The sequence below is a fragment of the Lemur catta genome, chromosome 17, assembly GCF_020740605.2.
Source record: "Lemur catta isolate mLemCat1 chromosome 17, mLemCat1.pri, whole genome shotgun sequence".
NCBI lineage: Eukaryota > Metazoa > Chordata > Mammalia > Primates > Lemuridae > Lemur > Lemur catta.
In genome coordinates, this window is record NC_059144.1 from 37,520,890 (window position 1) to 37,537,974 (window position 17,085).

General features: G+C 47.3%; 1 protein-coding gene across 9 annotated transcripts in view; it reads right to left on the reverse strand.

Annotated features, from left to right (window-relative positions):
• The window catches only part of KIF16B (kinesin family member 16B), a 238,543-nt gene extending 223,539 nt beyond the window's left edge, over positions 1 to 15,004 (reverse strand). For 7 of the 9 annotated variants that reach the window (XM_045528143.1, XM_045528140.1, XM_045528142.1 and 4 more), the window contains exon 1: positions 14,786 to 14,895. In XM_045528143.1, the coding sequence (XP_045384099.1) occupies positions 14,786 to 14,832 (47 nt within the window). In that variant the 5' untranslated portion in view covers positions 14,833 to 14,895. Of the gene's footprint in view, positions 1 to 14,785 lie in introns of all 9 variants that reach the window. The other 2 variants (XM_045528135.1, XM_045528133.1) reach the window with 2 other exon arrangements.
• Positions 15,005 to 17,085: the final 2,081 nt, after the last annotated feature.

Below are 17,085 nucleotides of genomic sequence, written 5' to 3' on the forward strand. Positions count from 1 at the left end.
AGGGCACCAGGACTTAGTTCTGTCTGGGAACCCTGGTCCTGGGTGAGAAAAGCTGGCAGACAGCTGAAGAATTTCATACATTACAAAATTCCTGCCCCAAACCGTAAAGGACTAAATTCTGCTCAAGACCAAAGATGACAATGACACTTTCACAGGGAATTCTGGATACTCTTCAGGGAGAACATCTGGGGACCAAGATGGTGAGGGGCTCAAGAATCAAAATGAGGTTCAGGGAAATGGAGCGTTTGACAAGAAGGGACAGACTCAGAAGAGAAGAAGAGACTTAGCCCACAACCTCATCTCACATACAGAGAAACGGGGGCCCAGAGAGGTTAAGTGCTACTAAAGAGTCAGCATTGTAAAAGGTTACAGGAACTCAAGCAATCAATACTTCAAAGCCATGGGGAACTGCTGAGAGCAAAGCTAGCACCACTAATTTGATTTCAGCTACATTCTCCCGAAGAGGGGGGTTATGTAAGCTTGGGCTCCCACGGGAACACCATGAGCCGTCAGAACATTTAAAGGATCCACACAAGGATTACTCTCTAAACAGGGCAAAAGTCATCAGATGCAGCAGGCACCAGACAGGGGGGAGGGGCGTACGAAGCCCACCCAGCCTCATCTCCCACCACACAGCCCCACACTGCCCCTGTCCCATTCCGAAATGTTCCTTCTTGCAGGATTCACAGGACTCACAAAGACCTGTCTCTGGGCCTTGCTCATGCTGGTCCTTCTGCCTGAAATGTACTGTAGGGGTGAGGGGAAACTTCTACTTTACCCCGAAGTTCGCTAAAAGATTAACTCCCAATTAAGGCAGATTAATAAGAGAGAGGTTTATTTACCACGTGCACTATACTACTCAACCCCCTCCCCAAAAGACAGGTATAAAAATATCTAGATCCCACTGAAATATCAAATAATCACTCTGTAATCCTCCCTGTACACTCAATAAATAAACCTTTCTCTTATTAATCAACCTTAATTGTGAGTTAATCTTTCAGTGAACTTTTAGGGAAAAGGGTAAGATTCCCCTCACCCCTACAGTTCCTATCTCCTCCATCTGACTTACCCTTCCAAGCCCATAAAAATGTCTCCTCCTCTATGAGGCCCTCCCAGATTCCTCCTAGCCAGTACCTTCTGTGTGGCATTCCTTAACACACTATAGCAGCTACCACCTTTGACCTGTTTATTGCTGGGCAACCACGTTTGTCTTCCCCACCAATCTAGATGCTTATCTCACAATACCTAGTACTGTCCTATATAGCAAGCACTTGGATGAATGAATGAATGTATAAGCAAATGCAAGAATGAATGAAACAGTTGAACTGAAAACAGGACACTATTCTTGAACTCGAGCACTAGAGTTAAACTAATGCTTCAAAGTTTAGGGTACGTTTTTAATTTTTAAGTGCAGATGCATTTTCCCCATAAACATCAGTTCACTTGGCAAATGTTAACTCCAAAGGCAGAAATGAAGCTCAGCTCTTCCTGCAGACCCATAGCTGTGTCTCTGACTCCAGGACCAAGGCATGGGGGGGTCTTTTGTCTCCTTTTGAGTGTCACACAAAAGAGAAAAAACAAGGTGTGCACATGGCCAAACATCTTTGATATGCTTCCTCAAGCAACATATTCATTTAAAAAGGTAAAAATTTAAAAGGGGCATTGTAAGTTTAAACAGTGAGAACAGAAGGGCATAAATACTTCTTTTTGCTTTCCTGGGTTCAGACACTAGAACAACTATTTGATGCCCAAAGCTATCCTAGTTTAGTGCTGCAGCACCATGACCCACAAGGAACTGTGTGTTCTCTGCTCTTTATCCACATCATCACTGTAACCCTCCTCCCACATTTAGCTCTATTTTGGAAAAATGCTCTCAGTGACAGTGTTTGAAAAAAAAATACAATAGCTGGCCTGGAAAAAGAAGATTGATTCCTTTACAACACCACCAGCTAAATACTGTATACCAGTTAGGTGAGAGGTATTGGGAAAAATTCAAACTAAATTGCAGGACTTTTTCTTCAAAAGACTTCACTTTGAGTCATAGTGGAATAAGATGCAATTTTGATTTCTTGTAACTTTTTTGTCAAGCCTAGCACCTAACATTTATGTTGTGAAGCACAGTAGTATAACAACTGGGGGAGGGGACACTGAGCTTCAGGGGACCTGGGTTGAAATCCTCTTGGTAGCTTTGTGACTCTCGGCACATTATGGAACTTTGCTGAGCCTTGGTTTTCTCACCTGTATAATGGTGTTGAATGCAATCACGAATTGTTACTCAAAAAGTACACGGCAATGTTATGGTTATTGCACTACAATGATAAGCAATTTTTTGCTAAAAGATGTGACAGGAGACAGCAGGCAACACATGGGCAGCCACAGAGCAGACACTCTATTAATTTCCACCACAAAATCAAGATCCATCCGTTTATTCAACCAATGTTTATCATGTCTCCACCATGTGCCAGGTGCCATTGTAGGCACTGGACATACCACCAGTGAACAAAACCAACAAAAAGCCCTGCCCTCCCAGAGCTTACGTTCTTGCGGGGAGGTTCATTTTAACATAACCTTTCCAATCCTTTCCCAAAATGGGTGGAAATAGAGGGAAACCAGAAAATACATTTTGCCCAATTTTCTGGCCAGATGTCACAAAAATGAAAAAACACCGTATAGTTAACTTTATGAAGATCTTCATAAGTTTGTTCATGAAATGTCTTATCTTCACCAACACATCCAGAGGCCATTATTCATAAATAAGACCATCAGAAACCTGAAAATTCTTTCCCTTATTTTTAAATATTTGTGAATTATGTCTCGTTATTCTGACTACATACTGACTGTGGCATCTATAGCCATGTAATGCATGCTGTGTCCCTCCTGCCCCATGCTCTCAGCACCCCGTCTGTCACTTCCCCTAAGGCAAGCCTGCAATGCCCACTCACATGTTAAACTAAAGAGAGGCACAGTGGCCAGGACAGGAATGGGCCAGGGACAAACACAGATGCCTCCCCTTCACGAAGCTCTAGGAGGGATACGAGATGTATAATCATGGCTCATGCGCTTCAACAGCCCACAATCACCCCACAGAGGTGACAGCTGATGGCTCATAAAAGCAAAGCTAGTTTGGGGGTTGGATGAGTGCTTCACCCCACTCCAGGCATGGGGGGCCAGACCGAGGAGAGACCTGACTTTGGTTGGCTTGGTCAGTGAAACAAAGTTGGTCCAACAAAGAAGCCCAATCACATTTTTTATACTAGTGGAGAAGGGGAGGTTCACTAGAGTTCCTTTCCAGGACAGTCTTTGAGTATTCTTTGAAACCGTATCATACCACCTTCCTCCGCGCCTGCCAAAGGACTGCTCCCTGCCTGCTCTGCTCTCACTCCTTCTCAGCCCACACTGGCCCGACAGAGAACGCCACTGCTCAGCGTGCTTTCTGAGTAGAGCTCTAACTCACACAACACAAAGAAACAAAACAGGATGAAGCAGCAACACTCTAAACTTAGGCACATTTTCACTCTGCCATCACCTGGGACACATCAGGGCATCCACAGAAGAAGAGCACGCTGACCATTACCCAGGGCGTACCGTACCCAGGCACACACCGTGAAGGACTCCCAGCCCCGGAGTCCTCCAATTCTGCTGCACCCAGGAATCTCCTGGGGAACTGAAAAACCCTGATGCTTAGGCTGCACCCCAAACCAACGAGCTCTGACTCTCTGGGGGAGGAAAGCACACATCAGCTGAGAAGGTCCTAACCTTGCTTCTCTACCTCCCTGGCTAAAATGTTTCAGAGGGACAGCCTGTGGCTTACCCCATAATCAGAAGCCAATACCTAAGCCTAAAGAAGAAAATGAACTATGATATGGACCTGCATAGAACCAGATGAGAGAGAGGAAAAAGGCCCAAGCACACAACCAAAACCCTCGGCAAAGAAAAACACCTGCAACGCAGAGTGCACGGGACTAGGCAATGTGGCGAGAGTTGCGAAGTCCCAAGAGCCAGTTTCAGGCTGCATCTCTAACTCCCCGAGGCTTTGACAACCACTCAGCCTGTCTACTCATCCCTAAAACAGGGACAAGTCTTGCCTGCCCTGTCGACCTCACAGGGAGCCAGAGGTTCAGAGGATGGATCCCAAGCACACAGTGGACAACAAAGTTGACACAGACGCAAATCGCTGTCCAGCACGGCCAGCCCGGTTCGCAGAAACTCCTTTCAGAGCTGGATCTTGCGGGAGGCCCAAGTTCCTGGCTATATCATCCCCGAGAAGTCCCCCTTCCCTGGATCTGTGTGGCCAACAGGACAAGCATCTCTAAGCATTAAGTGACACCCAAGGCTGCTTGTGGCACAACAATGGGATGAGCAAAGATTACTCAAAAATACCTCCCAAAATACTGAAAACACTAATATTGTAGGAAATCGGTAAGAGAAAACAGTCTAAAGCAAACAATTTTAAATAAAATCAAATAAACAAGATTTTAAAACATTCATTCTAAACCAAAATTTTTAAGATGGTATCCAGGGTGTAGGACTGGTGCTCTAACACGTGTTTAATTAGTTGCCAATGTTTTAAAAATAAGAAGATTTTACAGAAGAGCCTGGACTTCCGACTTCCCAAGACGTGAGAGTATGTGGCCCTGCTGTGCACACTTTCCAGGGGAAAGCAAGGGTGGGTGCTAAGCAGCACCTTCCCCAGGGGGGCTCTGGGCTCCCCAGGGTCCAACCCGCCAGTCAGCTGCTCCCAGCCCTGCTCCCCAGACACAGGAGCTGAGAGCCCTGCAGGAACTATGAGACAAGGCAAGAGATTTTATCTACAACAGTAAGAAACTTTCTTAAATGACTAATCGGCAGCAAATCCAAAGGATCTGATTGTGGCCTCCCAAACTACCATCACACACTATCTGCAGGACTGTATTCTCTTTTACCATCCACAGTGCCTCTAAAGGACAGATCAGCCACATCAGAATGCTGGCTGATGTGATGGAAATAATCAAGCTTACTTTTAACAAAACAAAATATGATTTAACCCAGCTAGGGACAAACAAGGTGCGATTTGTTCAGGGCTTCTAATTTCTTATTTAGGATTTATCAAAGAAACCACCAGTGAGGGGGCTTTCTCTATCATTTCCTGCTGTTTGTTCAGCGTGGGCTGCATCTCCGTCCCTTTCATCCCCTCTGACTCCTTGAGAACGTCTTCACCTCCTGAGCCCTCAAGGTGTGCAACTTCTGAAGGTTCAGGCTGCCAATCCCCCAAGCTGAAAAGCAGGTACAATAATAGCAGGTTCTCATCACTCAAGAATTCATCCCAGAATCCTTGAAATTGAATACATACACTACCACAATTTGCAGGCAGAAATGAAAGCAATAATCTCATCCTCAAGCCAGGAGGGCCTGAGGTAAGAAAGCCCTCTGATATCATCGTGTTCCTCCATAAAACAGGCACAGAGCAAAACAGGTCTGGCCTCATTTCCGTGGCTCAGCTGACCGAAGAGTCCCTGCGCAAGAAAGCAGGCCCCCTCCCACGGCAGCCAGAGGAGGGCAAGGAAAGCTCCAGTTGCACCTGGTGGCACAGGTACGCCTCTAATTGGGACCTCATTTCAGAGCAGGAGGGAGGGAGGCGGCTGGAGCGAAGACATAATGCAATGCCACTCACTGTCGGAGGCCAACAGGGCTCATCTGGAGATAAGACGATGACATCAAATGAGCAGTTCTACTTCTGTTCCACTCAGGTCCCCAACTCTCAAGTATCACCCTTGCATTCTTGCAGGATTAATCATGCTTCTTAATTCAGCCTCCTCTCTCCCGCACGCTGCCGCCTCCCTGCGCGCAGGCTTCGTGTTTCATAGCCCTACCCGCTGGCACTTTCAAAACTTGACAGACCCGGTTCAGCACCTGAAATAGGAGGCTCTCTAACACAAGGAGGGCCCTGGCACTCTGAAGTCACGCAGAGAAGGGATGCGAGGACAGCCGTGTGTGCCTCTGAAAGTAAGTGGCTAGAACCACACCACGCTGAAGCCACAGGAAGAAATCAAACTGCTGGTATCATCCCGGCGAATGCAGTATTCACAGGCAGCCAGGATGGCGACGTTCAGGTCCTCAAATGAGGTCCCTGCCCCCCCCAGCATACACACACACACACACACACACACACACACACACACACACACACACACACACACACACACACACACACGCCGCTCTCTCCACCACTACACCTGGCCTTCCAGGTTTGTCCCCACTTCAGGTCCTGGATGAGACTTCTCTCCCTCCAAGCACCTTCCCTGATGCCCCAAGTCTCAGTGAGACCCCCTCAGGCTGCCAACAGCACCACAGGGCCTCGTACCAAGGCAAGGACTCCGCTGAGCTCAGACACCACGTGTCTCCAACACGCCGCTCAGTGGTTTTCAAAGGTTTTGGGAGGCTCTGCAAAGTTAAAACTATTTTCACAACGACACCAGGGCACCATTTGCCTTTTTCATGCTCACCTGTCTGATGGCTAAGGGAACATGTGCTTATGGAGCCCTGTGTGTTAAAAGTTTCTATTTTAATTTCTAATACAGTAAGTATGGGTTAAAATATAGATTTTAATTTCTCATGTGGCAAAAATTAAAAGCTCTTTGGTGCTCAATAATTTTTTAAGAGTTGAAGGGGGTCTCACAACACACTTTGAGAACTGCTAGTCTAGAACAAGGCCTGGCACACACCCAGCAATCTTTAAATACCTCATGAGTGATGAATCAACCAACCAAGCAATCGATAATCAATGATCAATGATAATGATGGATGGATGGAACCTCTTCCTAGCAATACACTGAGGTCTAGGTTTTGATATATTATGGACAAGAGGTGGGAAGAAGAGGTCCCCGGGGAAGTTCATTCTCTTTTGACTAAGAAGGAAAAGAAACAGATTTGGGGGAACGATCACATGAGAAAGAGTTAGGACCCTCAGAACCCACCGGTGAGTCCACACCAACCTCTCACACAGCTCTCTCCAGCATGTTTTAGCATAGTGAATAACACATTCAGCATTGTTTAGAAACTGGCCAAAGACCATGTCACCCAGCCCACCCCCATCATCACCCAGAGTTGTCACCCCTTTCTCCTCCCCCAGCTCCATCTTGCCAGTCACCACGAACTCTACCTCTTAATTACTTCTTCAGTCCTTCATGAGTTAGCTTAGAGGTCCCTTCCTCCAGGCAGTTTTCCGAGACCCCTCTGGTTAGAGGCTCTTACAGAAGCTTTTTCCTTTCTTCTAGAGCACTTCCCTTAGCCTCTAAATGCAGACCCATTTGTGGGATTTTCATGTCTGTCTCTACAACTAGACTGTAATGTCCAGAAGGGCTGGAATGTGGCTGGCCTTGCTTACCATGGTATCCCAAGCATCCGGCACACAGCCTAGGACAGAAGAGAGCTTACTAAATGATGGACAGACGGCTGGTGGGTCTGGTGGGTAGGTGACTGATGGGGTTTGGGTGGTTGGACAGGTGGATGGTTAGGTGGTTGCATGGGTAGGTGGGTGGGTTCAGGGGAGAGTGGGTGAATGGTGGATAGATGACTGGCTAGCTGGGTGAGTGGATGGCTTGGTGGGTAGCTGAGTGGGCGAGTGGATCCACTCCAACTGCAAAGCACCAGTTCTGGCCTCACTTTGTCCAGTCTCACACCATCAGTCTCCCAAACAGGTCTGGTCGTTGGCAGTCTCACTCCCTGGATTACTAATATACAAAGTTCATCGTGTTATACCCATTTATAAAACAGTGCCCATCACCTACAGAATCAGCTGAAAGTTAAATCATTTTTAGAAGAATGGATAGGAAGAAACTAAATAATAAGATCCAAAGAGCACAACTGGTCAAACAAGCACCCCACAATCTGGATCTCCCACCTCTCCAGCCCCCACTCTCACCTCCCATCTGCAGTTCCAGTCATTTCATGATACTCTGCAGCTACCTAATCACACTCCAGAGTCTGGGGCCTCTGTACCCTTTCTGCTTAACACCTTAACTGCCATGTGCGTTGTATTCAACTCAAGCTAGTTTTGAGCCTGGGGCTTCGTAAAGCGTATGTAACTGCAGTTGGTTCATGAAAATCTTACTTGTTGATGTTCTTATTGCTATAATTAATATTGACAATTTAATTGCATATAACTCAAGCACAGAAAATAAGCAAAAATCATAAATTTTTCATTAACTTAGAAAGGATTGCTCTATTTTCAAAGTTTTTATTCTATTTTCGTAATAAAACACCATGGCCCCAAGGAAGAACACTTTTTTCTAGTGTGGCAGTCAATGTGCTAAAATGTTATTGGTGGCCTTGTCTGCCTGGCCGACTAGTCCTGCAGAGGAGCCCTGCCCTCAGCTACGGTATCCCCTAGGATGGCTCTCCAGCCCTCAGGAGGTCCACCCAATGCCTCCCCATCCCCACACACCCGCACTGCCATGCCTTGGATGCAATTTTTTTTTTTTTTTTGAAACAGAATCTTGCTCTGTTACCCTGGGTAGAATGTATTGACGTCACGGTAGCTCACTGCACCCTCAAACTCCTGGGCTCAAGCGATCCTCCCGCCTCAACCTCCCGAGTAGCTGGGACTACAAGCACACGCCACCACACCCAGCTAATTTTTTCTATTTTTAGTAGAGATTGGGGCTCACTCTTGCTCAGGCTGGTCTTGAACTCCTGAGCTCAAGCGATCCTCGGGTCTTGGCCTCCCAGAGTGCTAGGATTACAGGTGTGAGCCACCACGCCCGGCCTGAATGCAACATTGTTAACTAGAGATTTTTTGAGGCTTTCTTCACTTCTCTTATTCCCAATGAGCTACTTGAGAAAACGGATCATGCTCTTGTTCATCTCTGGCCAAGGAAAGGGCTCCATGGCTGGGACAGATGACAAGGTCAACAAGAAAGCTTCTGCTTTTCACCAGCTAAGCCTATTAGTACCTCAAAAGCTCAACTTCCCCCGTAACACCTGGCTTGTAGACTTAGGCTCACACTTACCTTCCTTTCTCCAAACACCTACTTAATTATCTATACAGCAGAACTCAGCACTTAACACATTACTGAGTTATACAAGATTCTGCTCCACACCACCACAATATTCATGCAAAATCCTAGGTACAAGACACAATTATAACAGTTACCTGTGTAAGCACTTTACAGCCATTAATTCCTTAAACCCTCAAAATAACCCTATCAATAAGCTATTATTATCCTCACCGTACAGATGAGAGAGGATGAGATCAGAAGACTAAGTACCATTTGTAAAACCACACAGGTGGCAATGCTGGGATGCATCCTTAGCACCATCTGATTTACCTACCTTTCCACATCCATTCCTCTGTCACATCCTGCACCCACTGAGCGGTGCAAAAGTCTGGGATTACAGGACAGTAAAATCCCCAAAGAAACTTCACTAATTTAATCAAGCCACTGTGCAAAGGCCATCCTCCAAGGAAAAGCTCATGCAAGAAAAAAGCAGTTTCTCACAAGCAGAAAGCACTTAATGTCTGCTGAACAGATGAATGCATGAATGAATGAACAGGGAACAGTAAATCAACAACTGCAAACATGCTTCAGAGGCTAAGAAAGATGTACAGAAAAACATATTAGCTTTGTCCAGTACTGATTAGTGACAGCTGCCTCTCAAAAGTCAGAGCAGAATAAAAGGAAAATGGAGGAAGATGGCAAAAACAAAAATAAACAACCACAAAAATCTTCTGATTCTTCAAAATCAAAAGAGAAAGGAATTCAAGCCAAGATCAAGTCAAAGATCATCAAGTCAGTTCCGTAAGCACGTAGGCAAATGGCATCACACCTGCCTCCTCAACAGAATGGCTCCTGCCTTCTCCCCCTGCTCCTCCACTCAGCCTTTCTGCCGTGAACCAACTGATCACTCGCTGGCTAGCCTCAGCTTCCTGAGGGCAGGGACCTTGCCCCATTGTGTCCCCCGTGCCTGACATGATGCTCTGTACTTTTGTAGCTGGTCAGTAAATGCTCGCTGACCGAATGATCATGATCGTACACATCCATGCCTCTTGCCCAAATCATTCCACGTCTATTCTTGCTCCCTTAGAGTCAGTCCATTCTCCACCAGCAGCACAAGTGACCTTTTGACAACATAAGTCAGATCAGGTGACCCCATGTTTTCACCCCTCCACTGGCCCTACCCATACTTAGCATAAAGCCTAAGACCTTACCATGGCTTACCAGACCCTACACGATCCACACTTCCCCACTCGCCTGCACTCAGGCCCCCCAGACATTCTTGTATCCACTGAACATTCTAGGCATGCTCCTGCCACAGGGCCTTTGTACTTGCTGTTACTTCTGCCTAGAACATTCTTTCTAGATATTCCCATAGTTCATCACCTTACTTCTTTCAGCAGAATCACCTACACAGACAGTCCTTCCCTGACTACTGTTATCTACACTGTCTACCCTTTACCGTGCTTTATTTTCTTTATAGAACTTTCAACCACCATCACCAATGTGATGTGTGTCTTCCACACCAAAGCAGCCAGCTACGTGCTGTGCCTCCTCCACCTCTCACTTCCTGCCACTGGCTGCACAGGGAGAACAGTGAGGCCCCAGAGAGCAAAGCCTCTGCAAGATGGAAGGAAAGCCACCTGCTGACTGGAAACCAAACACAGCAGTCTGCTTATACTAGCAAATGATACAATACTTCGGTATCTTCAGTGCTAAGCCACTAAAATATGGGCGTAGATTTGTTACAGAAGCTAGCAAGTGTCCCTCCCCACCCTGTTACCTCCTTTTTCTCTTCTGAACTTGACAGACATGATACTAGATTGCACCTGAGAGGGGTATGCCACCAAGTTTATGGTACTTTCTTGTAGCAACCCAAAAAGACTACGGCATTATGTTCCAATCTGTAAAATGGCACACCAGTAACAGTCTCTGCCTGTTGAGAGTGTTGTAAAGTTTAGATTTTGCACCTGGCACAGAGCAAACTCTCAATAAGGGTGGCTAATGTTCTGCCTTTGCAACATAACCACTCCTTCCCATTTGCCATGACTACTTCTGCCACAGAACCAAAAGCCCTAAGGCAGTACAAACAAACTCACCAGATCTCTGCCTGACTCAAGCACTCCTGCTCCTAACGAGGACTGATTACAGCCAAGACTCCTAGCTCAGAAACTCAAACTCAATATCCCACAACCTCACCTTCCATCCCTAAGATCCTGACTGCAACAGCAGTCTTCATTTTGCAATCATTCTAGGCCTTTTTTTTTTTTTTGTCTGTTAGCTGCTTCCCCTTTGCCTAAAGCTCCTCTGCTCTAAAAATTAACATTACATAAATTTTGAACAACTTAATCCTTCCAGACAACCAACTGAAACTTTTTCCAGTGCCAATGACTTTAGGTAACTTTTTAAAATTACATAAACAAGTTAATTATTATTTATAAAACTATGAATGAGAAAGGTAAGAATCCAAGTAGTAAATAGGAAAAGAAAAGCCTTCTACCTTTGCCTAATAGTCTTTCATCAGTCCTCCTCTTTAGAGGCGCCGCTGTTAGGTTTCTTATGAATCCTTACAAACAGATAAAGCCATGTGTGTGAGTACGTCGTATATACATTTTTAAACACATACACAACTCTACCCACTGTACTATGCGTGTATGTGTGTACATATCTTGCTTTTCTCAATCCCCAACCTTGAAACTCTTTTAAGATCAACACACTCTTTCTAAGTGCTGCACAGCATTCTGCCAAATGACTTAGGCCATAATTTAACAAGTTCTCCACCTTTGTATATTCAGGTCATTTATGATTTTTTGTTGTTGTTACAAACAATGATGCAACAAACATCTTTACACATACATCTTGGTAGGTAGGAATATAATCCATATAATAAGAATTAGAAATTAGAAAAATTAAAAATAAAATTGACAGATCAAAGGGTTTAGAGATTTCTAATCTTGATAGCTACTGTCAAATTTCCCAGTATGAATGTTTCAGAAGTTTTGGCCCTTTATGTTTCCATGACCAATACAGAGGGGTCTGTCTCACCACCACTCCTTCACCAGAAACTGATGTTCAGTTAATATTTGCCAATCTCACAAGTAAAAAAAAAAAAAAGATTTCTTATCATTATTATAATTTGCATGTCTTTCCTTACGAGTTAGGTCAAGTATTTTTTGGTTGGCCATTTGCATCTCTTTCTACTTCACCGACAACTTTCTGGATCATTGACTCTCCTTGAAACTGGTCTTTGGAAGGTTACCAGTACCCCTGGCTCCAAGATCATGGTCCTCATCTTCTTTCATCACCTTGGTGACATCTGACCCACAACCACCACCTCCTTCAGGAGACTCTTCTGCCTTCTCTGCCATGACAGTTTGCTGTGCCAGTTCTCCACAGGCTGCAAGCCAATCTTCTCCCTAGCTTCCTAAAGAGGGACATATCCCAAAATCCAATCCCTGGCTCCCTTTATGTCTCACCTAACATTCTTTTTGTTTTATTTTTTTGAGATAAGGTCTTGCTCTGTTGCCCAGGCTAAAGTGCAGTGGCAGCATCATAGCTCACTGCAACCTCAAACTCCTGGGCTCAAGTGATCCTCCTGCCTCAGCCTCCTGAGTACCTGGGACTACAGGTGCACACCACCACACCCAGTTAATTTTTTTTTTTTTTTGGTAGAGATGGAGGTCTCACTATGTTGCTCAGGCTAGTCTCGAACTCCCACCTCAGCCTCCCAAAGTGCTAGGATTACAGGCATGAGCCACCACACCTGACCTCACCTAACACTCTTAAACTACTGACCATGTGCAAAAGATTTCCAAATGTCAATCCTCAAATCACCTGAGACCTCAACCCACATTTCCAAGTGTCTGCTTAACACCTCCAGCAGAGAGACAAACAAGGTCAACAAGCGCACGACACTTACTGCATCTTGTGAAACTCCACATATCAAAGAGATAATGCCCCAACTTCACCACCTTCTCAAACCTTGTTCACCTCCTCAAGCATCAAACCTCAGTTAATGACTCTACACTCTTCCCCCTTTTCCCTCCTACCCACCCACTGAGCCCCCAAATCCTGTCAATTCTGCCAGTGAACAGTCTCAGTATATCTACCCTGCCTTCCCATTTCCACCTCTTATTCTAATCATGGTGCCACTAGAGTTCTCTGCTGAGAGCACAAAACATCACATCAATCTACCTCCTCAAAGCCCATGGCCTCTGGACTTGTTTCCTGCTGTCCCTTGATGTATCTTGGCTCCAGGCCTGCACCAGCAAGGCACTGAACTCCAAGTACCCCACCCAGCAGGCCTGGTGTTTTACAAGAGTCAATCAAGCCAGTATATAATCCTTCCATGCCCAAACAGCGGACTCCCAGAAGACACTTGCCAGGCCTCATTCACCTTGTACCCCAGACGGCACACAGCACAATGCTATGCATTTGGTAGGTGCTTAACAAACACTTTCTAAAGTTACGCAATGCAGTGTTCTAATATGTGCTCATATTATTCCAAAGAAGAAAAAGAACTTCTATATACATGTAAAGTCACAATAAATAAAAATGTTCTTAAATTACCTAAATGACTTTGGGCTCTGTTTATCTTCCATGATTGAGTGTACACAGAAATATAAATATTCTCTTGGTGCTCACAAAAAAGTTAAACTCTTTCCCTAAACAGCTTTAGAAATAACCTGAAAATCACACAAAGCACTCAGTTCAAAAGTACTAATTTTCAATAGTTACAAACCAGAGTAATGATTCCCTATTTGCCAACAGAAAAAAAAACAGATTCAAATGAGTCACACAAGGTTCTGGAAATCACTTGATTTTATGATCTTCTGATGCCTCAATCAGCTCTCAGAACCACCAAACATTGACCTCCACAAGTTGACATGACTAATGCAGAAAAGCCATGGTGGTAAGTCAAATGTCCACCAACTGGGTTGCAAAGTCAATTAAAAACAAATAGCTTTGTGTGAACTGTTCCTATCCGCTTGAAGGACACATCCCATTTAGGTTTACTTCATTCTTTGAAGTGAAACCAATTTAAAAAGTAACTTTTGCAAAGTATCTTTCTAAACTGATTATAAAGAGGTCATTGAAAAGGAAGCACAGACTATTTTTCAGTGAATGAAAAGACAAATCATTCTGAACAGCATTACTTTGTAGAAATACACAAGAAAAAAATCTGTGATTACAGCTCTTCCCCTCTCTTCACATCAGCATGTTTCAAACACGTGTTACGTGTCCTTGACTTTTTTCTAGGAGTCAAAACTTCGTCAAAGTTTTCCCATCCACCCTTTAACCTGAAGTTAAGAACTGCTAAATTACTGATTAGAAGTTAGAGTCCACAATCAGGGAATCAAAAGCATCTGTCACTGAGAGATTAAAAAGTAGCTCAGTTAACAGTTAGAACTTCTGAGGTGGCACAAACGAGGGGCTCGCCTGACAGCTCGTGGTGCCCCCTTCACCACTCCCGTGTTCCCCCCAAGTTATTTTACATCTTCATGGAAGTGATCCCTGGATGCTTTTTAAAGGGGGAACAAGCAAATCTCAAGTTAATGGATGGGGAGAGTTTAAAGCAATCTTCTCCTTGGCCTTGGGAACTGTTTACCCCCAGGGCCCCCTCCGTGGCAGCGAGAAATGGGACATCAAAGCACGAAGTCCTCCAGGGCCCCTCGGAGGCCACAGCCAGGGGCCGGCGGGCGAGCGGCTGGCCCGTGACACTCAAGTCCAGGCCGCCTGGGAGGGCAGCCGGAGACCGGATTGCTCTGGGCTGGAGGGCGACTAGGGGGCGGGGCGCGGGCGGCCCCACTCACCTGCGATTCATGGGCCGGACCCTCACGGCCACCTTGACCGATGCCATTGCTCATCCCGGCCCGGCCCGCGTGGGCTCCCACCAGCCCAGAACCCCGCGGCCGCCAGCGACTCTGGCCACTCTGCCCCCGGCTCCCGCCCACTTCCCTCTCGCCCCCGCCCCCTGCCCTGGGCCGGACCTGGAGTTCCGCGGCGGCCCCACCTGCCGGGCCACTGCGCATGCCCAGAGCGGCTCCGGCCCGCGTGATCCGCGCGCCGGGCTTTGGCGGCGGCCGGGAGGTGCGGAGGGGCAGGGCCGCGGGGCCCGGGCGCCGCCTCCTGGGCTCTACAGGAGGGGCAGGGACAGCGGCCGGCAGGCCGCGGGGAGGGGACGACTTCAGGAGACCTGCAACCCTACCTCATCTCCTGACAAACTGCAGAGGCGAGCATCGCAGCAGTTTAGGACCAGAGCAAACACCGCGGTCCTAGGGTCAGATTACCAGTTTTTCAGCCCCTTACAAGGACCTGACTTTACCCAGCTGTGCATCAGTTAACTCGCCCATTTCACACACGGACAAATTGAGGCACGGAAAAGATTATCACGGTTTGTTAGCTGCGAGCTCCGCTAGGGCCTTCTCTGTTACTCTAAGGAGTTCTAAGCTTGTGTTTTGAACCCCTCAATTCAGGGTACCAAGAAATGAAAATTAAAAGGGTAATATGTTTTAAATGTGGGCGGGAATGTCGTTATATCAGGGGGAATCAGATCTTAATTGGACTTCTTTTGCACTTTTGTTACAGGTTAGCAATTTTAGTTTTAACCATAAGAGAGTTAAGAGTGATGACATCCCTTATCTTTTTTTTTTTTTTTTTTTTTGAGACAGAGTCTCACTCTGTTGCCCGGGCTAGAGTGCAGTGGCATCATGATAGCTCACAGCAACCTCAAACTCCTGGGCTCAAGCGATCCTCCTGCCTCAGCCTCCGGAGTAGCTGGGACTACAGGCATGCGCCACCATGCCTGGGAATTTTTTCTATTTTTAGTAGTTTGGCTAATTTCTTTCTATTTTTAGTAGAGACGTGGGCTCACTCTTGCTCAGGCTGGTCTGAACTCCTGACCTCGAGCCGTCCTCCCGCCTCGGGCTCCCAGAGTGCTAGGATTACAGGCGTGAGCCACCACGCAGGCCTTCCCTTACCTTTGTTAAGGCTTTAGGGCCTCTGGTAGAAGTGAACTCCTACCTCACACCCCTCTCCCGTGGAATATAGATTCATTTGGTCATGCATGCATTCGTTCACACACACCTGAGCCACAGGGTTACCTGTGGGCCACGTTAACCAAGGCATCAGCTTTGCCTTCCTCCTGGACCCCAAACCCCTATCCTTCCTGTCTCCGGCCCCAAAGCTGACACACACGGACTGGCAAGTCTACTGAATACACTGCCTCACCCTCAAGGTCAGTACCAATGACCTGCAGGTCAGCCTCCTGGGCCTTCATGACCCTAAAGGGGCCGCATAGGCTGTTCTGCCCCATCCTTTTCCCCTCCCCGCTGGCGTTTCACTCTCCCAAGGCGCCTGGGAGCTTCCCCGCCCCCGCGGCCCTGGTTCGAATCCAGGGGGCAGGACGGGGTAGGAGGGACTGCTCCTCCGGGAAGCCGAGCTATCATGCCCCCACTCCCGCCAGCAGTGGAGGCGAGGCTCGTGCTCTGCGGCCCCAGCTCCAGCACCGGCTTTGTCAGTCCTCCAGTCTGCACGGCTGGGCGCCTCTGAGGCCTCTGCCTCACCCGCAGATCAGGAACAGCATGGAACTGGTGATTGCGTTACGTGAGATCGTGTCTGCTAATACGCAGCACACTCAGACAAGGAATCATTATTCCATCACCTTCCCTAGAACCTCAGGACCAGCCCTGAATGGTAGCACCCCTTTGTTTCCGGAGCCCCGAAACCCCTGGGTTTTCCCGTCTGGCTGCCACGGAGCTGGGTGCGGATTCGACAGGCGGGCGGCTGGAAAACGCGGAACGCGGGGTTCGGGAGCAGGCGGGCGGGGCGAGCATGCGCAGTGGCGGCGGGTTGGTTGGAGACGCCGCGACGGGAGTCAGCGCGGCGCCTGCCTCGCGGCCCCGGGCAGGGGCGGGGCCCGCCTTATATGGGAGCTGCGTGGGGACAAACTGCCCGGGCCGCCCTGTCGCGCCCGGGGGAGGCTGCCGCCCTTGCACTGGCTCTCTCGGGCCGGGCAGGAGGGCCTCGGCGCGCCGGGACACCCGCCTGATCCTTAAGGACCGCGGAATTAAACTTTTTGGGAGGAGTTCTAGCTAATTCATCAATGCGATTT